General features: G+C 40.2%; 1 protein-coding gene across 1 annotated transcript in view; it reads left to right on the top strand.

Moving 5' to 3' along the window:
* LOC145401410 (queuosine-tRNA galactosyltransferase-like) overlaps positions 1–27,130 on the top strand; it is a 28,522-nt gene extending 1,392 nt beyond the window's left edge. The window contains exons 2-9 of the mRNA XM_080273747.1: positions 1,210–1,244; positions 6,766–6,982; positions 12,998–13,062; positions 14,001–14,066; positions 14,818–14,981; positions 23,624–23,776; positions 25,938–26,214; positions 26,942–27,130. Coding sequence (XP_080129873.1) covers positions 1,210–1,244; positions 6,766–6,982; positions 12,998–13,062; positions 14,001–14,066; positions 14,818–14,981; positions 23,624–23,776; positions 25,938–26,214; positions 26,942–27,022 — 1,058 coding nt within the window. The 3' untranslated portion in view covers positions 27,023–27,130. The remainder of the gene's footprint in view (positions 1–1,209; positions 1,245–6,765; positions 6,983–12,997; positions 13,063–14,000; positions 14,067–14,817; positions 14,982–23,623; positions 23,777–25,937; positions 26,215–26,941) is intronic.
* The last annotated feature ends 814 nt before the right edge of the window (positions 27,131–27,944 follow it).

Here is a 27,944-nt window from a genome sequence, read left to right as displayed (position 1 = left end):
AAAAAAAAAAAAAAACTGCCAATTCTTGGGAGATGCTTTAAATTAGCCAGTGACAACATTACATTGTTCATTAAAAAAAAAAAAAAAAAAAAAAGTAAGGGCAGACACTGTTTTCAATACACTACATTACATATGTGACATACCAAATGTGTGTGTATATATATATATATATATATATATATATATATATATATATATATATATACACACACACACACACACACAAGTATTAATGTCAGATTGTAGCCCTTCAGTTAATATTAGCCATTTAGAACTCTACAACTTTTTATGCAAATTTTCCTGGACAAGGTAATGAAAAAATCTATAAACATACCCACTACCTGCCTTCCTTTCCCTTCAAATTTATGTCCAACTACAGCTCGAGTATTTTCCCCAGAAAGTGGGAAATGAATATCGTCACTTTCCAGGATGTAAATATGACGAACATGGTTAGGATGTCATGATCAAACATTTCCTTGCTAACTTAGGTCATGCCCTATCAGGCTTTACTTGCGGATTAATATTGGTGATCCTGTACCAAGTAATTTCATGTTATTTTTTTAAAACCAATCACTTCCGTGATCGTTATATTTTACAAATGCAAAAAATTCAACATAGCCTTTGAGTGGGTGCTCATCGGTTTTCGGGCCATGCAATATCCAGTATTTCACTAGATACCATACTTCAAGCTCTGTGCATTATTTCTGGCTGCAGAATGGTACAATAACAACACCAGAGAAGCTCGTACAGTTAAAACTTTTATTGAGTAACCTCCCCTAATCCAGACCTCAGATTTTCTTAGGCCATTTGGCTCCAGCTTCGGTTCTTGTGTAATATCTTGTCTGCCACCACTCCCGTCACCATCTAGCAATAAATATGACCAATGCATACCTAGATAACTGAAGAAAAAGAGACCCAAAGAGTAAATATTTCAGATGGAGTCTGCGTTGTCAGAGCCGTGTTGTGGAAAAGGAACCGTCTACCAGCCAAGATGGCGGCAAGTAACTCGCTACTGGCGCCTAGTTCAAATGCAGCAGGAGTGAGCTCGCTCATAAGATGCAACTAATAGGCGTTAGGCTTCACTTCTTTGAGTGTATTATAATTTTATTTGCCCATTTACTCTGTAATGAGGGAGTTTGTAAGGGCCACATTTTAATTGTAAGGGCCACATTTCTCTGTATTATATTAAAATCTTGATCTACATTTCAGCACTTTCAGTGGCAGAAATGGAAGACATTGATGTTGTAAGTACATTTCTGATTGCGTTGCTATGCTTCTGCTCATCTATTTTAGTAATGTTAAATTAGTACTGATAATCTTTTTCTATACCTGCTATATTGAAACTTGCTAACTTCCTAGGATCTGCAGGCTACTGTACTTATCCTTCCTCAAATCTTTATTTTTAACTTATTTTGTCTTTCCTCCTCTCAGTTGTATACAGCTCCATTCTTTCTAATATTTGTGGAAGTTATTTTTTCACATCATTGTTAATCATAATGACTTAAAAAAGCTGTCCTCCAACAACAGGTCATCCATTAACTCATTAGTATAATGCTTGATGCTTTGCTTAATTTCTAAGTTGGTACAGTAATATGTAAATGCCGTCATCCACCAATACTAATCACCTAAGGAAATTTTTTTTCCAGAGCTGGGGCTAAATATGCATTTGTGTTTGTATTGTATATGCAGATACAGTATTTTCAGTACAGTACTGTGCATATGTTTGTACTTGTCTATCTATCTATCTATTTCCAGACGCCTCAATCCCGTTTGGGGTGGCAACAAACAAATCGCCTCCACGTCGCCCTGTCCCCTGCCATTTCACTGCCCTGCTCCCAACTCACACCCCCCTCTCTCATATACCTCTCCACCCCATCCCTCCATCTCATCCTCGGCCTCCCCCTCGATCTTCCCCCCTCCACCTCACTCACATACACTCTCTTCGTCAGTTATTCACCCTCCATCCTCTCCACATGGCCAAACTTGTATGATATTTTAAAATCTTTTGTTGCATTGCTTGTCTTTCTGTCAGTTTATTGCCTGTATTTGATGTCTTTGCTTCAGATGAAGTTCATATATAATGATGCTTTAAAGTAATTTTTCAACTTCACTCCATTAAAAAAAAAAAAAAAAAATAGGCTATCATAATCTGTACTGAAGTCATGCTCAGGTCACCAGTAAGTTATTTTGGCATGAGTACACTACAGTTTAAGCTGCTTTATTTTAAGTTACAGTACAAGAGTTTCTCCAGAACTGTTGATTTTAAAATAAGTAGCCTATTATCCTGCTCTAAATGTGTGTGTAGGATAAAATGAATTGGACAAAAAATATTGCATTGGTATATTTTAAGGTTAGATGTATACTATTGCAGTTTGTGTCCATGTCCTTGTGGGCTTTAATTTGTATTTATTTATTTATTTATTTTTTAGCATAGTTCAAGCACAGGACTCTTACACTATAATTTAGTAGCTGTACCAGTGATTTGTCTAATACCAGTTTGATAAAGGTTAAAATTTATTGTATATATACGCACAATAAATCCTCGATATAACAAACCCTTTTATAGTGAACTTTGGGTATAATGACCCACCATTTCCAGAGCAAACCTCCGCCGGATATAGCGACCTTTTTTCGGTGTATGTGGCAGAAGTTTACGACCCACTATTCCCAGAGCGAACTTCCGCCGGATATAGCGACCCTTGTTCGATGTATGCAGTGGAAGTTCGTGTAGCAGTCAGCTCCTGTGACTTACTGTTGAGGGAGCGCCCGTGCAATGAGTCACGTAGGCTAGCTAGCTTGTGCGCCTCACCCCTTTCTGCGCTGGGTCTTTCTCAGTCTGTGCGTAGTATTCACTCCATCTGGTTCTCTCCCGCCTTACCTGTGTCGCATGTGTGACTCTCGTGCCACATGTGACCTACCTACATTTCCTACCAACGGCAAGAATGGCTTCAAAATCAACTAGCCCTTCATCCTCAAGCAAGGGGAAGAGGAAGATTCTCTACCTTACTGAGAAATATAAAATTATTCAGGAGTTTGAGGAAGGGGCAACACGAAGTCAACTCATCAGTAAATAAGACCTCAAGAAAACTACCGTCCATGACCTCGTCATGGGGAAGGAGAAGGTGAAGGAGACCATGAAAGCAGTGGAGGCCAGCAGGAAGGGGAGGGAAATGTACCGTAAGCAATGACTTCCCATGGAAAATCTCGATGAGGCAGTGTACAAGTGGTACATACAGGAGAGAGCAGAGGTTGTTCCTGTTCGTGGTGTTGATATTCAACATGCGGTGCAGAGGCTTGCTCGTCACTTAGGACATGAGAATTTCAAGTGCAGTGATGGCTGGCTGTGGTGCTTTAGGCAGCATCACAGCATTGTGAATTAGGCAGTCACAGGTGAGCTTTTCAGTTCCGTTGCTGGCGCAGTTGATCCCTTCATATCCCACTTTTGTGAGCTGAAGGAGAAGGAGGGTTTCCATGACTTCCAAATCTACAATGCTGACAAAACTGGTCTTTTTTGGAAGTCACTCCCCCAAAATACACAGGCCTCCAAGACAATAAACAGCACTCCAGGGAGGAAGAGTGTGAAGGATCGCATATCAGCGTTGGCATGCGCGAATGTCAACAGGTCCCACTGCCTGAAACCAGTTGTTGTAGGTTAGAGTAGGAAGCCAAGGGCTCTGAAAGATATTATGGAGAAGCCTCCTATGGAATACCACAGCAACCCTTCTGCCTGGTTTATCCAGGAGATTACAACTGACTGGTTTCATCACAGTTTTGACCCCTCCATTCAGTAGCACCAGGCCTTGTTTGGCATCAGTAAGGAGGGTGTCAAGGCTGTGCTCCTCCTTTACAACGCCCCGGTCCACTCTTCCTCTGCGAAATTGTGTTCCAAGGATGGAAAAATAAGAGCAATATTTTTACCTCCTAACATGACTGCCTTACTTCAGCCAGTGGACCAGGGGGTGATAGAAAGTGAGAAAAGTCATTATCGGAATTTTTACCTGGATCAGTGCTTAGTCGTGACAGAGGATGGGATGGAGGAGGGGTATGTGGACACCAGGGGGAAGAAGACACTGGACAGTTTTAAGAAATATAATATCAAGGACATAATTTTGGACTGGGCAGAGGCTTAGAGGAAAGTGCACGTGACTATTCTCCGCAATGCATGGTGTAATCCCCCCCCCCACCCCCCCAAAAAAAAAAAAAAAAAAAAAAAAACTCCAGTCCAGAAGTCAGATTTCGAGGGGTTTGAGCTACCAAAGGCAGCAGAAATGTTAGCTGCAGCTGGCCAAGGCTCCGTCTATGCAGAACAGGTGGAAGAGTGGCTGAACAAGGATGGTAGTCTGCCTGGATACCACCACCAGACAGAGGAGGAAATAGTGCAGGAACTGACCACGCCTGAACCATCTGCGGAGGATGAAGAGGAGAGGCCACATGGGTCATCCCTCTCTGCTGCCATCGATGCAACAGACACACTCTTGGCTGTCACAGAGGACATTGGTGGCTTTCTGAGGGAAAATTATGAACTTGTCAGACAGATTAGGCTGGACCTTATGAGGGGAAACCAGGCCAGGGAAGTCCAGCAGAAAATTTCAGACTTCTTTAAGCCTGTCGCCTCACCTCCTGGAAAAAAGAAACATACTCTGTTAGAGTCCTTGAGTGTGTCTGTTGCTTCGACGTCCTATGTGAGCCTCCCCAGTTTGGGTTCTGACACAAGCACACCTTCCTCACTGACACAAGTGACACCAGAGCCACCAGAAATAATATTCGCTGAATTGGATGATGAATGAGTGTATAAAGTGTTATGATATATGGTGTATATAGTACTGTACTGAAGTGTAAATATTGTTTTGGAGTGTCCAGTTTGTATTAGTAAGTGTTAAATTAAATATAGTGTCCTAGTGATACAGTACAAAAATTTCTGGCACGTACAGTGTCGTGTGCCCTGGTGTACAGGTGTACTGTTTGTTGCCAGCATCTAACCTCTTCAGAAATCCCCCCCTCTACCTCCCTCCTATTCCTGTGGTGACTACAGCATCACATCTTGGCACATCCTGGCACTCCCTGGAATGGTAAGTGTACTGTAACAGTACTACATTACTGTATACAGTGAGTCTTTGAAGTACGAATTTTCGATGTTACGAAAGCGATGAATATAGGACAACTTCCATAATACGAAAACATCTGTCTCGATGATACAAAAAGCAATATGAAAGGAAATACGAAAAATTCAAAATGGGCTTGATGCACGGTGCCGTGCTCGCTTTTGGCGAGGAAACAAACTAACCTCTCTCCGGTAAACAATTTTCCGCGTGCTTCTCAATTGAGTCCATGTCCTTTCTCTCCTCGCAGCTTCACTGTACGTGAGGATATTTTTGCAGCTCTGCACCTTGTCGTACTGTTTAGACATGCCTCCCAAGCACCCTGCATCATCTCCAGCGTTGGGGGAGCCTGTTGCAAAGAAGCAGCAGCACCATACTCTTACTCTGGAAAGGAAATTTGAAACTATAAGACACCACGAGGAAGGGCAGGGAGTCTTGGAGATTGGGCATGCTTCACCAGAACCACCTGCACCAGTCGAGGAAGTACCAGAGGAGCAAGAGGGTGCCACCATGTGAAGGCCACCAGCATCAATGCCTTGCATCTCCAGCCTCAGCACAGGAGGTCTATTTATAATACAGTACTAACTGTGCATTAATAATAATTTTTTATAAAAATAAAAATACTGTACTGTAATATGCAGTACTGTATTTTGTATTTTTTAATATCTGTACAGTTGTATACAGGTATTACTTACTTCAAAATGGGAGGGGTAAAGTTTAGATGGGGATCCGAAGGGGTCCTGCAATGCATCCCCCCATTTCTATGTATTTCAATGAGGAAAAAATCATTCCGATATACAAATTATCGAGTTACGAAAGTTTTTTTTCGGTCCCTATCCCTTTTGTATATCGAGGACTTTCTGTATTGTATTCTTATAAAAGGCATTGTATTTACATCTACAACTTCATTCAGGATGATATTTGCTATACATGTACAGTATAATTACATCAGCCAATGAATTCTCCATGTGAAACTTCATAGAGTAAGTTGTGGCTGCGCAGGTAGGACTGAACGACTCCACAGATATAGCGACCTTGGGTAGGTAATCCCTCGGTTAATAACGACCATCTGATATAGTGAACTTTCGGATATAGCGACCACTTGGTGGTGGTCAGAATCAAAGTCCAAATGAAATGGAGAAATAGAAGAAGGAAAGGACAGGAAGTAGTATATGTAAGGAGAGTGGAAAGGTTACAAGAGGATGGAAAAAAGGCAGAATAGAAGAAGGAAATGGAGGAGCAATTGGGTAAATATGGATTGGAGTAGATGGGGGACATGGAAGGTATGTGCAAAATATTCACAGAAGGAATCTGTGCAGCATGTGAGGTGGTGTGTGGGATGAAGAGAAAATAAAAGGGGGTGCAGGGAACAGCATGGTGGAATGAAGAGGTGAGAGAGGCAATAATTAGGTGAATAAGGCTGACACATGCTAGGATGTTGGATCCTTTGTATATGATATGATATGATATGATGATGCAGTATGCATATTTTAATTATTTCAGTGTGTACTAGTTGTGTGTGTACTGATACTGTGTAGATATCAAAGAGTTAAATCTGACTTACATTAATTTCAACTCTTGCAAAACTGTCAAGAAAGAATCCTGCCATACTTTTGGGAGTGGGTATGTATTTTTTATTTATTTATTTATTTATTTTTTTTTTCAGTCTGTGATCATACCAGTGCACAACGCTGAATCCTGGCTAAGTGAATGCTTAACCTCACTTGCCGAACAAGTACACACACTTAAAGTCCAGATCTCTCTCTTTCTTGATTCCTGCCAAGACTCATCCCCAGCAATTCTTCAAGACTGGATCCCTAGGATGCATGATTTGGGCTACATTGTCACTACAGCTGAGGAAAATAATGGGCAACCTAAAGGAGGTAATGTATGTTAGGTTCAGAGCTAGGAGAACATGGGGTAAATTCTCCATATTTGATTTGGATAAAACGTACCAGTGCCCATTCAGTTTTGTGTTCCATCTCATTTCTTTCCATCACTAGATTTTCTAGGATTTTTCCAGTGCAGGGGCACAAGGGTGACAAGATTGTCATGTGGGAGGGTATTAGTGGGTTTGTGCATGCACTGCTGCAGCTTTCATGATGGTCCTGATAAGGTCTCATGCCCAGTAGCTTGATTTGTATATACCGTACAGTATTTCTTAACATCTTTTGATTAGGCAGGTTGAGTTAAAGGAAAAACCTTTTACAGCATAATCATGGTGAAATTGATTAGAGCAACACTTTTTAAGATATATGATTTAAGCCATGTAGTATGTCATAAAGAAAGTGTTAACTGAAATATCAGTCACCACTCACTCGATGTAGTGCTGCTCTCGGGTGACTGCCCTATCCTCTCTTCCTTCCTTCCTTCCATCCTGTTCTGTCTTTTTTTCTTTCATTTTTATCTCTTCTTTCAGTGTATGAGTGACTCTATATTGACTGGCATGCCAAATGGTTTCCTGTACTCCAGGAAACCATTTACTATGCAGGGTGGTAACCATGTAACCGTATTATGGCACCTGGTGGTTTAGTGGGCAATTAAGGTGCTCCAATCGGATTGAGCATATGCAGATTTATATCCAAGGAGTAATTGGGGTTTATTGCTCACATAATGCCAATCAGGGATGAGTGAGGGTGGTCACTCTCATCTTAAATGTCAGGACCAACTAGCTTTACTCCTGGCTCCTACACTCCTCATGGGGCAACACAGCAGGATTTGTTGATGATGGTGGTGATTACTGACTACTAAATTGAAATTAATAAATGCAAGCCAAACCTAATATCTGTATTTTATAGAAAAAGTGTCCCAGATCAGCTATATAGGTTGGCTGTCTACCAGGAAAAAAAATAATTTTCCATACTGGTATTATAAATACAGTACAGTAAAACCTCTGCAACTTGGCATAATACATGTGCAAGCCTTGCCGAGTTAGCCTGTTTGCCGAGTTGTAGGGATGAACTTTAAGTTCCCCTCCAGCGCACACACAGAAAAAGGAAAAAATGGAAAAAAATGGAAAGAATTAAAAGTTTTTACAATAAACAGTAAAAGCTGCCTTACCATGATTCCATGCAGTTGTAGGGTGTATTCCAGGCATGGAGGAGGACTTTTGGTAGTTTGTGGAGGTGTTAGGGGGGTGCTCAAGATCAGTTTTGGGCACACCTTTACTGTACTGTACTTGACACTGTACACTATGTAAAGCACAATTAACACTATAAAGGCCATTACTGTAATGTATTTATCACTTGTACTATATTGGGGAACAAAACACTAAATACTTAAACATTACTGTACAACTCAGCATCTTACTGAGTTGGGGGGATTTTTGCCAACTCTCTTCCTCTCACGTGCGCATTTTTGGGAATTTTTGAATTTTGATTTTTTAAATGAATATTTTGAAGCCTTTCCGAGTTATAGAGGTTTCTGACTTGAAGGATGACGAATTGTAGAGGTTTTACTGTATATTGATTTTGGAACAGTGACATACATGCTCATGTGGCATGATCAAGATGTGCACAGACAACTCCTAGACTTCTAGCTAGCCAAGATTTACACATTAAGGTGCTACATTTGGTATAGAGCACATCAGTGTGACAGAGTATGAAAAGTGAGTCACTTGTGGCCTAAGTTGACATTTGTAAAGGCTAAATCAATAAATGATGCTTCCGACTTCCACAATTCATTACTTATGATTGCATGAGTCAACCTGTCCACAAGCTTCCAAACAATGAAATGATAAATTATGGTGGAATATAAACTAAGGATATCAGTACTTAGTATTATATTATGTTTGGTATAGTATTTAATTATCCTTCATATAGTAAGAAATACAGCACAGTCCAGAAATGCAATGCCCCGACCCCTTCATATACATGGCTAAAGTGTTAAACTAGGGTGTTGCTCACTCAGAGCCCAGGCACTGGGAGATATATAACCCATTACAGAAATCTAATGATAACCAGCCCTCCGGTGTGACTCCAACTTGCCTGATAAAAACCATCAAATGATCCCAACTAGGCTACAGATAAGCTTCTCAAGGGCATAGCCTGCTGTATAGAGGTAAAGCAGACAGTGATCCCGAAAAAGTTCAAAGGACGAACCATGTGGGCAGTTCATCTGCAAGGGATGGTGTATGAATAGCAAGTTGTGCAGGTGGCACACTGTTTCTGCACATGTGACATCCCTGGTATCCCTCCCCCACACCACCACCCACCCACTGCAAATCTGTGCATAGGTAGCCCAAGCACACATTGGTATTACATTACTGTGCTGCAATATATTCAGCTAGAGGTGTTTTAAGTAATAATGCAACGAATTATAGTAAGAGGCAATATCGTTTGCTGAAGCCTATGACACATACAGAACCTGTATGTATAACTGTTGATACAAATTTTCCATTCCATGTCTTTAGTCATTAACATGTGATCTTAAGAGGAGGTGGATTCCCGGTCCCATGAAAACACCCATACCTGTATTCATATTTTGTAAAACTAAGTCATTACAGTTGACCCTCACTTTACTGTATCGTGCTAGACCAGATATCTGATGTAATAAACTCTTTAAGGGCCCCTAAACAAACTGTCGTACGTATCAGATACCATCTGGTAAATGGGAAAATCACGCCAACCTCCCAGACAACTGTGGGCCCACCATTACATGGGGTGTATGAGGCAGGCCTACTAGATTGCTTCCTGCTCATGGGGGTGATTCAAAACACAGTTACTGATGCTGGCAGCAGTTTTTTCCGCCCTCTGAACTGTCTGCTTGCATCCCTCCACCTCTGTGACAGGCACGTAGCATCCATCTAGCAACAAACTCTCGTCTCTTTTCTGTCCAACTCTCTAATGCAAGAGTTAACCATTACTCCCAGTCCTTCATTCATGCAACAAGTCAGCTCTGGAACTGTCTCCCTCTGTCTGTATTTCCCACTTCCTATGATCTCCAGTCTTTCAACCGCAGTGTGTCCAGGTATCTCAAAATGAACGGATCTTGAATTTGGCTCTCTTTTGTGTTGTTTTTGTTTTTTTACTTGGAAGGAATGGTTTGTGGGCTCCTGACCTTTGGTTCCTTCTTTCTTGCATAAAAAAAAAAAACTTGGGCTAGGTTGGAGAGGAACGGGTCATGATGGGCTATTTTGGGACTGTTTTTGGTAGGCCCGAGTGGGATGGTGGGACAGAGGGTGTTAACACACAGTACCACACATGGTTGGCCTCAGTCTTGCTGCATCTTTCATTGTGTTAACATTGCCTCTGCATCTTGCATCTCTTGAGTGTAGAAATTGTTACCCATTAGTGATTGTGAAAAATTACTTCTCATTGGGAATCACCTTCCTCCTCCTCCACTGAGAAATCAAAAAGGAAGATTTTGAGTCTTGCAGAGAAGATGGAAGTGATCAAGGCACACGAGAACAGCATGGGCAGGGATGACCACAGTCAGCCCAAGTTTGGGATGAAGAGGTCGGCCCTGCATGACATACTGAAGGCCAAGGACAAAACAAAGGAGACTTTGAAAAAATAGAGGGCATGAGGAAGGGTAAGGATGTGTTTAGGAGCAAGAAGCTGCCCAACAAGAAACTTGATGAAGTGGTGTAGAAGTTGTACTAGCAGGAGCGAGCTGAAGGTGTTCCTGCATGTGGCCTGGACATTCAGCATGCAGCACAAAGGCTTGCTGATCACTATGGAGTAAAAAATTTCAAGCGTAGTGATGGCTGGCTGTGGAGGTTTAGGAGGCACCATGGCAATGTTAACAAGGCAATAACTGGGGAGATGCTGAGCACTGATGTTGATGCTGTGGAGCTGTTTGTCCAGCATCTTCGGAAACTGATGGAAGATAAGGACCTGCATGAGTTTCAGATCCACGATGCAGACAAGGCCAGGTTCTTTTGGTGTGCTCTTCCTTAGAATACCCAGGCCTCAAAAGATACTAGCAATACTCCAGGGCATAATTCAATGAAGGAGCATCTTTCCATTCAGGCCTGTGCTAATGCTGATGGTTCTCATCCCATACAGCCAGTCATAGTAGGTAAGAACAAGTAGCCTGGGTCTTTCAAGGACATCCTGGCCTAGTCTGCTGTGGAATACCATGTGAACAAGTCTTCCTGATTTACCCAGGATATCATTAACCCCTTCGCCATGATGATGCTTATATGTCATCGTAACCCTCCAGTGCGTGCACTCTATGATGCCTCTTTATCATCATATATTAGTGCCACAAAGGAGACAGCAGAGGGCTTAATTTATTGTGCTAGGGCCTTATATATTGGCTCGTATATGTTACTGAGGATAAAATAAGCTCCACCCACTTTTTTTTTTTCAGCCAGTCCCAATATATATGGGTGGGTATGTGATTGATGGCAAGGTGGACAGTAACTTTGCATACCGCCAGAATCAGTCTTGGCTGTGTGTCATAGGAGAGTGTACTGTTGCTCCCTCCACGGTGAATTATGGCTGAATCGCAGTGTATTCTTGAGGAATCTTGCGATTCCTCGAGTGATGAGGATTATTAGCCATCAGCTCAAGATTCGGATATCAATGACTCGTTGAGTGAAGAACTTGAGAGTAATGAATTTGATGATATTCATGAAAAAGAAATCGGAGGTGGCTGGCGGTTGATAAGCGACATATTTGCTGACACACGTCTCAGCCACATACCTGTATTCACAACTGAGTTTTTCGGGCTGAACCCAGCAATCAGTGAATCTGAAATTGTGTCACCTTTGGACTCTTTCAAGCTATTTTTTGATGCAGATATGGTGAAGCAAATATGTGAGTGGACAGATCAGAAAGCAAATAAATTTTTCAGTGAACACCCACAGGAAGAGGGTAAAGTAAACAGCATTCTTTGGCGTCCAGTTTCAGTAAGTGATATGTACACTTTTATCAGCCTTTTGTTTCCATGGGAATAACAAAATTACCTTGCATTTACATGTACTGGAGCAGAAGTATGTTGTACACTATCGTCAGTGGTACAGCCAAGATATGTCACAGCCTGGGCCAAGCACGGGTTAGAAGGCCAAGAAAATGTAGGCCTAGATTTGAGTTCGGAGGAAACATTTCTAATAGGTAAGTACATTGAATTAATTTGTATATATATAACGGGTAATCTTTAATCTTTCACTGCACTGTAATTTTTATAATAAACCTACTCAAAAATATTTTTCAATTTATATTATTTTTATTACAAGCACAACCAGTGACAGATTCAGTCTTACACACATAGGTGTATACTCACAGACACACATATACACAAACATACAAAACACCATAGCTATTTTTGCAAGATAGCAGCTTTTCCCTGGAAAAGTAGTGTGGGGGAATGAGGGGGGGGGAAGCCTTGTACACGGTAATACGCAAGATTAGTCACCCTCACAACGAAGGGGTTAATGACTGGCTCCACCACAGCCTTGACCCTTCTATGAGGCAGCACCATAAAAGGTATGGTATCAGTCCTGATAACATGAAGACAGTGCTGCTGTTGGACAGTGCACCAGCCCATCCTTCCTCCACCAGACTCTGCAGCAAGGATGGATGAAGCAAGACTTTGTTCCTGCTAGCCAACACCACATTGTTATCCAGCCTGTTGACCAGCGATTCTAAACCATCAGAAAAGGGAAAATTTGGGCATGCAGTTGGGTTGCTTGGTACCAATTATGATGAGTCTCATAGGTTCCGTGCTTTTGTTATTGCCCTTTTCAGTATCATGTACCATGTTCGGTACCAGTTATGCCTATAACCTAAGGATCTGTATATCCGTGTTAGTATGCACAATAACATTATTCATGTGTTTACAAAAGACATCTTCATACATTTTGTACTTCAGAAGTTTTTAGAGTTTCTCAATTATTATAGTCAATGGTTAATGAGCACTTGTAAGCTATTTGTAAATTTTCATGTTCACAGTTGGATATGCAAAAAACAAGGCAGTTCAGCAAAGCTGTGGGAAGTTCCTTTGTTTTCTGGATGCGGTAAGATCTACAGTGTGGTTCCTTTGATTTCACAAACTGTAATGTTTTGTGTCTTACCACAGTTGATCTCTAATTTAATATAGGCAGATTTTCAAGTTTCCCTAATATCCAGGAAGAGCAATAGATCTGGGCCATAATATCTTTGTTCAAGGCTGTGATTGGTTGCTTAAGGCTTATAGCTGCTTCAGTTTTGGCCTGACTGTGGCCATGTCATGCCTTGAGCTGTAATGATAATGGCAACTGTGTAGTTGATAAAGATAGCAGTTAAGGTAAGCATTCACCAAACTCTTGGTTTAAAGCTCATGGACAGACAGACAGAAACTGTGGTTATTTAGTGACCAGAGTCATCAAGTTAATAGTGACTGTGTACCTGTAATAGATATGCTGTAATTTATCACTGAAAATAGACTGCTACAAAAAGCTCTCATCGTCCTAGTTGCAAAGGTAGGTAAGTATTGCTGTAAGTTTCATTGAAATGAAAATAGCAGGCAGCAGGCAGTTCTTACAAGACTGATAGTAAACTGCCTTAGTTGTTCTGGATTTCCTTCCCTTCTTTGCCTTATTATTGCTTCTTCCTTTTCTCCTCCTTAACAATCAGTCTCTGTTCTTTTCCTTTATATGTTAAAATATAGTGATATTAACAAATTTAAAATGTGAATGCACAAAAAAAAAAAAAAAAAAAAAAAAAAGTCATGACTTTTTTCCATCCTTCAAAAATTATTGCACATTGTTCAGCACATACAGTAAAATGATAATTAGAGGTATGTCTGTTGTAACTAAAAATGTAAGTTCTACATTAATTAATATAAAGTTCTCTAACACACCATACACCTGTACAGTTGTTACATGCATAGTTGATGCGACACTGTCATAATTTACTTATATTATCAAGAGATTCTGTGTTCATGAAGTTTTAATAAAGCTGAACTGACTTACAGGATGACCTAATGATGCCAACACGGATACAAAAGCAATATGACCTGGCTTATCATAACCACAATGCAGTAAGTACCTGTATATTCTCATTTGTATGCAATATATCCTTTCCAGTAGATAAAAACAAATTGTGTAACTTCATGTTACATACATAAGGTATGTATTTAACTTAAATACAGTACTGTATTGCTTTTCCGCTTAAAAATAATAGTAAAATGAGTACTGACTGTATCATGTTTAGTGTTTATATGACTCTTGAAACATGCTGTTAAGTATCATATCATCTTCATCAGAATGGTCAGTCCATTGCACAAGAATTGCCTCTCCCATCTTTTTCCACTCTTACTCATTGGTTGTTCCCTTGTTCCAAGCTGTCTGGCAAATCTCATAATATCATCTCTCCATCGTCTCCATCTGCCTTTTTCATTCTATCTCTGGAGTGCCACTTATTTAGAGATTAGTCCATCTGTTAACTGTCCTATAAAGGGCTTGGCACTTGCCAAAAGAGAAGTGAAGGAAAAAATACATACAGACGTACCTTGGGTTAAGTCACTGCCTTACACACCTTTTTATTACATCAGTTGCACATAGTTTCATTCCACTGCTTACTTTCACTCAGTCATTATCCTTTATAAAAAGTACAGAATATGAAACTTATTTGTAATTTACATGGCATTACAAAGTTCATGGTATCTTGTGAGGGTATCTTTCCTTTGCAGTCTGATAAAATATTTAATGTGGCCAGCAACATAAGCAGTAATTTTATCTTTATTATACAAGTTCAGAATTCCTCATCTACCATTCTTGTCATTCCTAAAGATCATCGGTTGCCGGTTTATTCGGGATCCTGCTGATTCTACTCCACGCTACACCCACTGGGCCAACTCCCTCACACCCTCACAGCTCCTTCTTCAGATCTACACCTCACATGGACCAACAATCATCATGCCAACTTGGTTTTGCCATCGCAGCATATTTGACAGGTTAATCTTGAAGAGCAGTTAGTGTGACAGTTTTATTAAGGTACCTTAGTAATAACTGGTTTTATGTTGATAGGGGATGTACCTGAACCATAATATGTGTTACTGGAAGTCAGATTAACTTCAGAGTATCATATACAGTACAGGGTAAGCTGTTTTGCTACATTCTTAGTAAATAGGTGAATCTATCTATCTGTCTATCTATTGCCAGATGCCTTAATCCCGTACGGGGTGGTCACAAACAAATTGCCTCCACTTCGCCCTGTCCCCCGCCATTTCACTACCCTACTTCCAGCTCACACACCCCTCTCTCATATACCTCTCAACTCCATCCCTCCATCTCATCCTTGGTGAATCTGATGTGGTTTAAACATTAAAACAATCATTCATTTTACTATGCAGAACTGTGAGCATTTAGTAACAGGTTATGCTTTAAGATATAGAATGCCATAACATTAGGTTTTGAAATGCAGGAGCATCTCTAGGAACCAGGCTGTCCGTCACCCACTCACTAAAGATTTTCAGATGACAGGCTTGAAAAGCATCAATTGTCATAGCTTTTGGCAATTTTTAGATCCTCCTACATCTAGTAATTTTATATATGTTGACATTTAAATTAGTGTTTTAATTGCATCTTCATAGAAAACAGCCTTTTTATAACCTAATTTCCAGTGATGGAGTATCAGAGCCACCTGAAGACATAGGTTGTTTAGACATACACAGTGATTCACTAGACATATAGGGTGATTCACTACCCTGAGGCCCCTGAATAAGGCCAGTATTGTACATTCCTTAATAAAGACTCAGTTTGCATGACACTCCGTGCTTGCACACTTCGGAATATGTACTTTTTGTAAAATACAGTATATGAGAAACTCTTCAACAGTTGAATTTAAGACATTCACGGGAAATCAAATGTCCTTTTCCCACCAGTGCAGTGCTGAGTGGCCATCATTTGGGTTACTCCACTGTTGATGATGTTCTACTTTGTAACTAATCACATGATCTTAAGTCTCTTAACTCATCTCCACCTGCATTGTTTCCTCTGGTATCGCTGTAAAAGAAAAGTATGTAAAAACAAGCCTCACACACTCAATGAACTAAAACAACAAAATAATAGGGAAGTGCTGCTATCCCACAGGATAACTTATGGTGAACTTTCACCAGTATGAAGCACCAGGTTCATGACTTGAATCTTTTATGACAAAAATATTAGCATTAGTTTGGGGCCTAAGAGTAGTGAATAACCTTGTATCATTACTGTAAAGTTCTAACCTAACTATGAGCAACATGGATGAGGGATGTAACTAAACTGTTAGCCAGAACTGAGGGAAGAGTAGTTTACAGCATAAGTTAAAAGATCTCAGACTCACTGGTACTTTCCTTTGACAGAACTATGAAGTGTACACTATTTAATTCCCCAGGTTCTTGTCTCAACAACTAGAAGTTGATTTTGTTGGGCAGAAGGAAAGGATTCGTGCAGTTTCTACCTGTTTTAGTAGGAAACCATTTGCTGTGTGTCTTTGCATTCTGTCCACAAAGAAAAATAAACTTTTTTCTTCTTTCACCTTAAAGGTCTCTTCAGACACCTGCAAATTCTGGTAGAGCGCGAGGAGGGCTTTCTTCCGTACAAAATAACAGAACTTGAATCAAAGGTTGAGAGCCAGTGGTTGCACATGGGGGATAGAATCAACAGTTCTACAGTGCCTACAGTCATTGATCGATGCTCATGTGTTATGGAAGTAGAACATACCAATACAATAAATCACATGGAATGATGATAAACCCTCTGTTTAACCCTTGATCATCAGGAGACATCTAATGTGACCTAACAATATATCACCATTGGCAAGGAAAACTTCAGTATAACCCACATTATGGAATAGTGCACAACACATGCCACAGTAAATTACAGACACTTCAACAAGGTAGGGAACCTTTGGGATGACCTCATAGGAACAGCTGCTTACCTGTGGTCAGCAGATATGCTGGGCCAGGCCCTCTCATTATTGAGCAACAGCAGCAATAATAATTGAATATGAAATTATCAAGTACAGTACAGTACATGATTGGGGTGGAATTACATGGCACATGAGTCTGGAGAAACACTCAAACCAGAATCACATGCAGTATGCAGTTAATATATGCCACTGTTTATTAAAGGTTGAATTATTCTTGATGGGTTAATGACTAAACTTCCTCTTGCAAGAAAATACAGTAGAGTGGAGTTGCCTTGGATCATGCTACTAGTGGAAAAATATGTATATAAAGTTTGAAAAGTGCTGGGAAAACAAAAAACTTGGCAAAACTTGTGATAGTTGCCTCTCTTTAGAACTAGTTTAGGTAGATGCAATATTTGCAACATAGTGTACTGGAAAAAATATAGGATAATGCTTTGTATGGACCATCACTTGGAGGTGATGGCCCATATAGACTTATAGGCATCACCAAAATAATATTTAACGTCCACATAAACACGTAAATCAATTAAATATTTCCTGCATTTGCTATGCTAATTTCTTGGAAGACAGAAAGAAAATATTAGACTGGAAAATCATGTTTCTAAATCATATTCCCTTACATTAATGAATACTGAATTGTAAAAGAGAGAAGGGAAATTTTACTAAGCTAGCAAGTATTTTGGTTCCTCATCTTGTAGATATTGGGAAAATCCCCTTCACTGAACTGCCTGCAGTTACTTCCTACTCTGCAACAGATGGAAAAACAAAGGTGTCCTTTCACCATGACCTATTGCTGAATTTTAGGAACATCATTCACAACAGACTTCTCATTTGCCCGCATTATTGTCTGTTTCCTTTCATTTTCATTTTTTTCCTTCATTTCAAATTCATTATTTGTAAAAGCACATAATTTAAATCTCTTCTTTTTGCCTGTACAATTAAGTAATGAAGTAACGATTAAGATAGGGTTATTGAGGATAACAGAGTTAGAAAAAAAAAAAAAAAAGCAAACAGGCAGTGTGACGTTCCTGTCGTGGATGGCGGGAGAACATGTGTCCTGGAGCGGTTCCAAAAATGTGTTAGAACGTAGGGATTTTAAGAGGGGAGAATGTTCGAGCTGTTCTTGTCGTGGATGGCAGGAGAGAGATAAAGATGAGTTTGGGGTTTGACTGCAGTTTTATTCCCCAGAGGAAGTTTTCTTCACATGAGCAGTACTGAGGCGAGAGGAGTTATGCTAGCTAACTCCATGGCCACTGTTCCTGCCATTCCCACCATGCCTCTTCTCTCCTAACCCCTTCTGCCCTGTCTCTCCAAAATCCCCTGTATGTGACTGGTTGGGTCATGCGTGAGGGCATGTATGAAAGAACTTTCCACAACTGCTGAGTTTCCCATCCGGTGCCATACTATGCTGTCTGCAAAATTCCCTAGCTAGAATGTGCTTTGCTGTTTCCTTCAGATCTCTCGAGCTTAGGCACGACATTCTTCAAACCTCTGTATTACATATTAACAGTATTTACATCAGTAGCTATTACCATATGTAGTGTGTTATGATAAATTAGTGTCCTAACATTATCTGGGTGTTCTAATGCACTACATTACCTATATTTCAGTATGTATGCAGCATAATAAATAAGTAACCGTGGATCTTCTTACAGCTAAATAAAGAAAATCATAAAAACAAGTTAGTGTGGATGTGATATGCCATATATGCTTTTAATGTACCATACACTCCTAAATTATCATGTACAGATTACAACTCATATATTGGGTAGGAAGTAAATTACGTCACTGAATTATAACGAATGCCACAACTTTTATACTCACTTTATTGTGTCGTATCACTGATATTCAGCATCCCTATCCATATCACTGTGATATATAATAATCTGAAGACAAGAGAAACATAAATATACTGACCAAAAATTGCATCAGGAAGGAGTCTCTAAGATACTCTATAAGGAGTAGGCTGTAGCACCAGCCAGTTAGTTGGTACTCCCAAGGACAATGGGAATGCTGCTGATAGGGAGAACTGGAGCTCCTTTTTCACTATCCATCAGGTTACCCCGACCATCTCCCATTGCTGACCATTTTTAGTGTGATGCTAACTTGGAGGGTAGGCCAGCATACTCTTCGAAACACTTTTCTCTATCTTATGCACAACCCTACGTCCACTATACATACCACACAATATACCCTACTATGTCAGTAGGGGTTGGCACCAGCAAGGGCATGCAGCCAGAAACCTTTGACCCTGTTATCTAGTGGCAAACCTGAGGGAGGGTGTGGCACAGGCTTTACCAGCACATTTTTGGGGCTGGGTTGGGATGGGGCTTGGATCTTTGCTAGAAGGTACAGGATATTGCAGTTCCCAGGCTGCTGCTTCCACGCGATAGAAAGGGGTCCGAACCTAGGAGTAGTGCCTCAGGACGCTGCCCTATCAGTGGGTGTATAATGGCGGGGCAATTACAGTGTCAAGACGTGCTTGGAGGGCGTCTCTGTAGCTGTACTGGCAGGGTACACTGGGGCCATTGCCACAGTCACTGACCACAGCTGGTTGGCTATGGGTCCCTGGTCCTATGCCTGGACTTGGAATTGTGTGAGTGAGTGGGTCCTGTTGTTTGTCTCCTCCTTTATTTATCTGACTTATGACAGAAATTTAAAGCAAAGTATTAAAAGCAATCTGATGGAAATGAAATCACCTAAGAGGTTTAGAGATGCATCATGAAATGTGGGTAGTTTGAAGGGTACAGAAGGGGAAGTGACAGAGACTGTGAGTAGGAGGGGGGTGGATGTCTGTTGCCAGGTTCAGGAAAGGGTCAGGTAGGATGATTGCTTTAAAATACTGTAGGTATAAGCTATTTTGGCAGGGAGGTATAAATGGATATGGTGGTGTGGGTATCCTGGTTGAGGAAAAATGGGTGTAATGTGTCATAAATGTAATGAGGGTAAATGCACAGATTATAACAGTGAAAATACTGCTGGTAAACTTATAATTTTAGTTATATTGGCATATTCTCCATGGGTTGGCTTGGACAGTGATGAAAATGATAGATTCTGGGATGACACGTGTAGTTGGTGGTATGGGGGATGATGAAATTGTAATTTTGGGTGGGGATTTAAATGGTCTTGTGGGTGAAGCAGATCAGGGATATGAAGGGGTGCATGGGGGATGCCCATATGGTATGAGGAATGTGGAATAAGAAAGGATAATCAGAGTTTTGGGAGACAATGAAAATGATTGTATGCAACACCCATTTTAGGAAAGGAGCGATTAGGTTGATTACATAATAAGTCTGAGGACAGTAGTAGCCAGACTGACTATTTTCCAGTCAGGATGGCTGATAAGAGGTCAGTGGTGAAGGAAGTTAAAGTTATAGGGAGTGATAAGTGTGCACAGCAACACAAATTACTGATATGTGACATGGTGCTGAAAGAGTGGATGATGAAGAAGAGTACCTATGCACCCAGGAGGAAAATATAGAAGTTAAAAAACCAAGCAGCAAGGGATGCCATCTGCAGTATAGTGAGACCACTAGAGCAGTAACTGAACAGAGAAACGTTGACAGAAGTGATAGTGAGCAGTCCAGAGCTCTCAAGAATAATTTTCTTAGAGTTACTGATTCAGTGTCTGGATAGACAAGGGGTCCTCCAAGACATATGGTAATATGATAGTGGGATGAGTGTGCAGAAACTGCAGTTAAAGAGAAAAGAAGACTCATCCTGGAATGGAAAAGGGATGGTAACAGAAAGGAATACTTGGCTGCCAAGTGTAGGGCCTGCCAGGAGGTATACAAGGCAAAATCTGAGTCTCAGAGTCTATTGCTGTATAGCCTAAGTAGTGCTGAAAGAAAGAATATGGTATTTAAGGTGACAGATGAGATGAAGAGGGAAAACAGGGATGTCGTAGGTGAGCAATGTGTGAAGAATGTTGAAGGAAGGGTAGTGCTGAACAGTGAGAATATAAAAGACACCTAGAGGGACAGCATCATAACCGGCTACGGAATTAGGAGTTTGAACCAAACAGAGAAAGTTTCGAGTCAGAGGATTAAATGTTTGGCCCCTGGCCTTTGATTGACACTGCTGCTGTGAGCAGGGCAATAGGCAGGATGCTGTTGGGAAGGTAGCAAGTGTGTCTGGGTTGACTGCTGAAATGCTGAAGGCCTCAAGAGATATAGGAATGGGGTTAGTTACTGATTTGAAAAATTCAATTATATATGAGTGTTTTGTCAGATGACTGGCTGAAGAGAGAGAGAAAAAAAATGGTTTTACGCCAGATATCCCCAAAGGGCTAAGGTGTTGCCTCTGGGTAGAGGACTTTGGATTGGAGCTTGTGTAACATTTTTTTGACCAGATGCCCTTCCTGATGTCTACCAATGACCCTTGGGTGGATTCGATCCTCTGACCCTTTGGTCAGAGCAGAGCACTCTAATCTACTGAGCCATGGCTGCTGGCTGAAGAGTATGATTATAAATGTGTACAAGGGGAAGGGTGATTCCCTGGAAAGAGGAAATTGTGGTGGCATATAAATTTTGGACCAGATATTGAAGATAATGGAGAGAGTTCTAGAAGGTATGATTAGAAAAAGAGTGAATGTCAGTGAGATGCAATTTGGATTTATGCCAGACAAAGAGACCGCTGGTGCCATATTCATTGTTCGACAGCTTCAGGAAAATATACAGTATACAGTAAACCCTCAATATAACGAACTAACTGGGGGGAGGGGGTGGGTCGTTATATCCAAAAGTTCGCTATATCCAATGGTTGTTATTAACCAAGGGATTACCGACCTAAGGTCGTTATATCCATGGAGTCATTCAGTCCTACGTGAGCAACCACCACTTACTCTATGAAATTTCACATGGAGAATTCAATGGTTTATACAGTTATACAGTACATGTACAGTAAATATTGTCCTGTATGAAGTTGTACATATAAATACAATGCCTATAATGTAAGGTAGTACTGTTACAGTACACATACCATGCCAGGGAGTGAACTTCCACCAGATATAGCAACCAAAGGTTTCTATATCTGGCGGAAGTTCACTCTAGAAATGGTGGGTTGTTATATCCAAAGTTTGCTATAAAAGGGTTCGTTATATCGAGGGTTTACTGTACAGGAAAGAAAAGGGATCTGTACGTTGTTTTTGTTGATTTGGAGAAGGTCTTTGACAGAGTCCCTAGGATGGTGGTGAAGTGGGCAAGGAGAAAGCCTGAGATCAAGAGGTGGCTGATGAGAGTGGTTATGGCTATGTATGTGAGTGCTTGCACCTAGGTGAGAGTGAATGGAGATTCGAGTGATGAGTTTGCTGAGAATGTTGGTGTGCACCAGGGGTCAGTCTTGAGCCCTTATTGTTTGTCATGGTACTTGAAGTCCACCCACATGACTTCAGATATGGACTTCCTTGGGAGATGTTGTATGCCGATGATTTGATGTTGACTGTAGAGAATGATAGGAGGCAGAGGAAAGATTTAGGAAGTGGAGAGATGGTATGGGACACTAGGGGTTAAGAGTAAATGCAATTAAAACAAAGGAGATGGTATCTAGGTTTGGTGGCAGTACTGTTAAAGAAGAGGGAGAATGGCTAAATGCAAATAAAACAAAGCAGGTGGTATCTAGGTTTGGTGGCAGTACTGTGAAAGATGAGGGAGAATGGCTATGTGTAGTTTGCCACAAGGGTGTGGGAAGTAATTCCATTTTGTGCAGTGTTTGTGATAAATGGGTGCATAGGAATCTAGGAGATGTAGTGGTATTAGAAGTTGACTGTCATAATGCTGATTTCATGTGTGCAGTGTGTCGGGTAGAGCATGTAAAGATTGTTGGGCATGAAAGGACTGATCTTGCTGGTGAGTCTCTTGAGTGTGTGAACAACCAGAGACAAGCAACTCCATCTGCCCAGTGCTGCTAGGAAACACTGTCCCTTAAGTTGACTGCTTTATGGGTTAATATTGAATGGTTTGTACTGCAGCTATGCCCTTCTTGAATTATATGGTGATGGAGTGAGCCTGCTTAAAAACCAGAGAAAATGGCATACTGTATACTGTATGTCCCTTCTATTGTCAGCACCTCATATATACATAGATCCTGAGGCTTGTGCCCGTAGGTGAAAATCTTGTACAGCATGAGGTGGCTACTGCAATGAAGGTTTGTTGTAAGAATGCTTATGCTTTTAGGTATAGTTGTGGGGTAAGATGTTGTGTCCTTTACCACTTAGACTTGCATCTATTAAGCTTTTGGCTGCTAGGAGTGCCCCTTTGCAAGAAGCAAACAATGTCTATGAAATCTAAGTAAAGAACCATTATGTAACCAATGCAGAAAGGAATTTTGTCCTATTTATTACCATAACCTGCCAACTTGTAACTTATATGAAGTACCAGTGTGGTCAAGCATAAGCAAGGGTTAAAGCTTCCTCTAAAACAAATAAGCAAATATACAAGTCTCATGTTAGCATAGCACTGTATTGCACCTATCTCCTACAGCCAGTATTGGACTCAAGAAAAAAATAAATAAATATACAGTAGGAAGCAAAATGTATAGTCCTTGTGCCTCAAAAACTAAGAAATAAATAAAGATTGCCAAATTAATAGTTTGTTAGGAAGCACATCCACTTCCTTGACCTCTTTTCATTTGCTAAAACACACAGCACATTCATGATTATTTTTTTATTATTTGTTTCTTATGCAGAGTAAATGGATTCAGTGAAGGAGGTAGAGGAACACCTGAAGATTTGATATTCTTCTACAGCCACATTCGTGCCAATGGACAGGTTTTACGGGTGGATGAGGAGTTACTTGTCTACAGGTACCATCCTCAAGCAGCCACCTTCTCTGTTCATGAGTAAGTAACCATGCATATTTGAAATTCCCATGTCAGATTTTCTGTCAGCTATATATTAACATTTAAAGTGGAGTCTCTGTGTAGAGCAACTGTCTGTGGCTTTCTAAGCAGTGTGGCAGTCTTAATAATTTCCACTGTTACAAGATGGCATGGAAAGACATTCAGAACTGCTTATTGTGATACATTCATCATCATCGTCATCACCATCTTGTTTCCTCCAGGGAACCCCCTGACAAAAGATGGTCATGACAGAAGTGCCTCTCTGCTACTTTATCCTCACACAGCATACTCACACTCTCAAACACTCCTCTTTCTCCATTTTTACAATCACCACCATATTGTTCCAATCTCTTCCATACCACATAAGGCCTGCCTTTCATGCAGGGGTCTCATAACCTCCATGCTAACTCTTTCCCACCATTCAGGCTCTCCAAGTGCTCTTGTCCACTAAAAGTAATCTCTCAACTCTACCCTTAACGTTCACACCTCTCACCCACTGCTCCCATTGTCATCCTCCATTCTCTCCACATGCCCAAACCATCCCAATCTCCCTCTTCTCATCACAACACTAGTACATTCAATCTCATACTTCCCCTTAACTCTTCATTTGCAGTCCAAACTCCCCCAGTGACTTCCATCAACCTCGCTCTCGTCACCACACGGTTGCGTCTTTGTCTCTTTTCTGTTACCGCTTCAGTGGTCATTGCTTTTCTGAACTGTCTGCTTGCATCCCTCCCCCATTACAGCAGGCATATAAAACACTTGTCTGGCAGCAAACTCTTACCCATCTTCTGTCCAGCTTTCTAATGCAAGAGTTAACCAATACTCCTATGCATCAGGTCAGCTCTGGCATTGTTTTCCTTTGGTTGTATTTTCTTCAACCTGCGCCCAGCTCAGGATGGTCATTAAAAATGAAATTCATTAAAAGAGGGTTCTGTGTATCAAGGGTTTATGTTTGTTTGTATGTATATATATATATATATATATATATATATATACAGGTAAGCCCTTAATTCACGCAAGGGTTAGGTTCCCAGACCCTTCGCGTATGTGGTAAATTCACGTATATGTTCTGCCCTTGTGTGCACATAATTACGCATGTCTATACGTATATTACATCTGAATAATACTGTTTATGCACTACATACACCTTATAAACTAGCATAAAGTATTAAAAACAACAAAAATGTAAGAAATTTAAAACTGAAACCTGACAAGCACAGGCGTAGGTGAAGACACTTCAGCAGTCTGGTGCACTAGCCCTCACTGCCTCCCGTATGCTACATTCTGCCTTCTTTATTGTATGAACAGTTGACTCATTCACCCCAAACATGCGGTTCCAAGACAATTCACAGGCGTAGGTGGAGACACTTCAGCCGTTTGAGTATCCACTGCAGGACCGGCCTATCCCAACCGAAGTGGAGACGATACAGGCAATGTATCTCTACCAAGTGGCTTAGGCTGTCTGGCAGAGACTGTATGTAGGGTGTGAAGTGCTTGTAAGTGTAACTGTTGTGTTGGAGTGGCTTTGGATGTGTGTGTAGTCTGTGAACCAAGTGTAATCTGCCCGTGCAAGCCGACTGGGTGCAAGCATACGTTTTATAGTAAGCGATACTGGTTCAACCACAGCACCCCTTCATGACAGCCAAGCAGTATGTGGCCAGGAGAACGCTTCCAAAGTTTTTTACCCTGGCGGGGCGCGAGCTCTTGCTCTCCAGTGTGCGAAAACGCACACTTTACCACTGTACCACAGAGGCTCCATATATATATATATACAGTATATATATATATATATATATATATATATATATATATATATACAGGTATATATATACAGTATATAAACATATATATATAGAGTATATATATATATATATATGTATATTGTACTGTATATATTTTTTTTATGCAAGGAAAAAGGAACCAGGAGCCCGCTAACCATTTCTTCCAAGAAAAAACAAAAACAATACATTAGAGAGCCAAATTCACACACACACACACACATATATATATGTATATATATATATATAGATAGATAGATAGATAGATAGATATAGATATATAAACTGGTATACAGTATATACAGTAGTTCACAATAGGTGATGAAAATGAAGATGACGATGATGATGATTATATAAAATTCTTAATATGCTTCTTTCAGGGACACAATATGGGATCTGAGGATACAAGAGCTACAAAACCAAGTACTTTGCAAATGGGAGACGTTTTCCATATGGAATGCTGGAAAGCAAGGCCGCAAATTTTACAGAACTCTCATGGCAGCGAATCAAAAGAAGGTGGCAGCATTTTGTGATGTTGATGTAAAAAAGATTGGATCATATTATACATATGAAGAATCATCAGAGACACCTAGACCAAAAATTCCAATTATTAATTTCAAGGATGTTAAACCACCATTAATCATCTGCATGAAAATGGTAAGATCATCATACTCCTGCATCTTCAGTTTGAGACTGAACATTACATAGTATATGAAAAAATTACAGTATTTTTTCCTGTCAGAAACTCAGTACAGTACGCTATACAGTAAAACCTCAATATAATGGACTTCAATAGACTGGAATTCGCTTCTGTCGGAATTGAGGAGCTATCGGACTAAATTCTTATACAGTATATCGGAAAAAGTCTGATAAGGCTAGAAGCAATCCAGACTGCTTGACCTTTCCAGCTATGTTCACCACAATAAGGTAAATAAAAGACATGTTTATCAGTGTACAGTACAGTATTATATATATTCTACCATTTGATTATTGTAGTGAATGTATAATACAGTACAGTAGTGAAATGGTAGTGAAAACAGTTTAATAACCGTTGGTGCAATCTGGACAGATGTCTGATATATCGGAAAAGGTCCGGGTTAGCAGGGGGAAGTCTGGATGTCACTATTATCAGAAATTTGCTTTTTTCGGAATGGCTTGGGCCCCAAGTAGTCCATTATAGTGAGGTTTTACTGTATAAGCAAATAACTTACTTTGATTCTATAGGTATTTTTATCATATGGGTGCAACACTGCAAGTAAGCAATAAATATCCAGAGCTTCTAAAAGTATAATTTATTATTATTATTATTGTTATTGTTGTTATATACCACTCTATTCCTTTTTATAAGTCTGATCATATACCAGTTCCAAATGAAATATTTCAGGGAATGACCTGTGGAAAGTTTGAGGAGAACTTGGCTTCTCTGCAGCTGGAAGAAGGTAGAGACTACTATCATTTCAACTAAAGAATCTTAGTTTAGTACGACCTTAAATACTGTAGATGTATTAGAGGTGTAAAGGTGTACAGTTATCCTCATGCAATATAGATGCATGAAGCCAATGAAAATTACAACCTGAACACTGACAATATAACATACAGTAAACACTGTTTAAGTTCTTTTAGTAACTGGTTACTGCATATGAACTGAAAGATAGATCATACATGAGGTGTTCAGAAGCAAATCTCGCCATCTGCAATACCTGAAAACGAGTTAAGCACCCTTCCTGCATCTTGGAAGAGGTCTATTGGTTAGTTGTGCAGCATGAAACAGGGCTGAAAATCTCTTTGAATCAATGATACTATGGATCCTGCCCACTTATTCTGGCTGGCATCCACTGCTTTTTGGGAGAAATGTGGACAGAAACTGATGCAGTATCTGCATATCACATGAATACCTAAAAGAAGCAATTCTATTGCTTGCCATATCCAACTATCATGCACTCAGATATGATGATCAACCTACAGTTGGCATGGTAAATGGGCAGTTATGGTACACCAGAACAGTGCTTTAATAAATAATTTCAGTTGGCATTCAGTTGAAGATTCATACATTTTTGTCCATTCCTTCTGGAATGGACAGAAATGTACAGTATGTTACCGTATGGACTGCACAGACTAACTTTGCTTTGTTACCTAGTACCTGGAATACCCTAAATTTGTTGTTCCTTTTCATTTTTATGCAAGAATTATTAGGGAATGTATTTGTTTTTTCCTTGCCTAGTGTATGAATAGATTCTCTTGTATTACCTTTAAAGAAGATTTGTGATTTATCTCATCAGTTTATCCACTGAGTGATATGGATTTTATAATGTGGCTAGCCCATGCAGGTCACTACTTTTTTTTTTTACTTTTTTTTTTTTTAAGGATAATAGTGCACTTTTTTACAA

Source organism: Coenobita brevimanus, chromosome 55 (assembly GCF_032717465.1).
Source record: "Coenobita brevimanus isolate Jiangsu-jjx chromosome 55, ASM3271746v2, whole genome shotgun sequence".
Classification (NCBI taxonomy): Eukaryota; Metazoa; Arthropoda; class Malacostraca; order Decapoda; family Coenobitidae; genus Coenobita; species Coenobita brevimanus.
The sequence above is the reverse complement of the archived record's forward strand: the minus strand, read 5'-3'. Positions and strand labels throughout refer to the sequence as shown.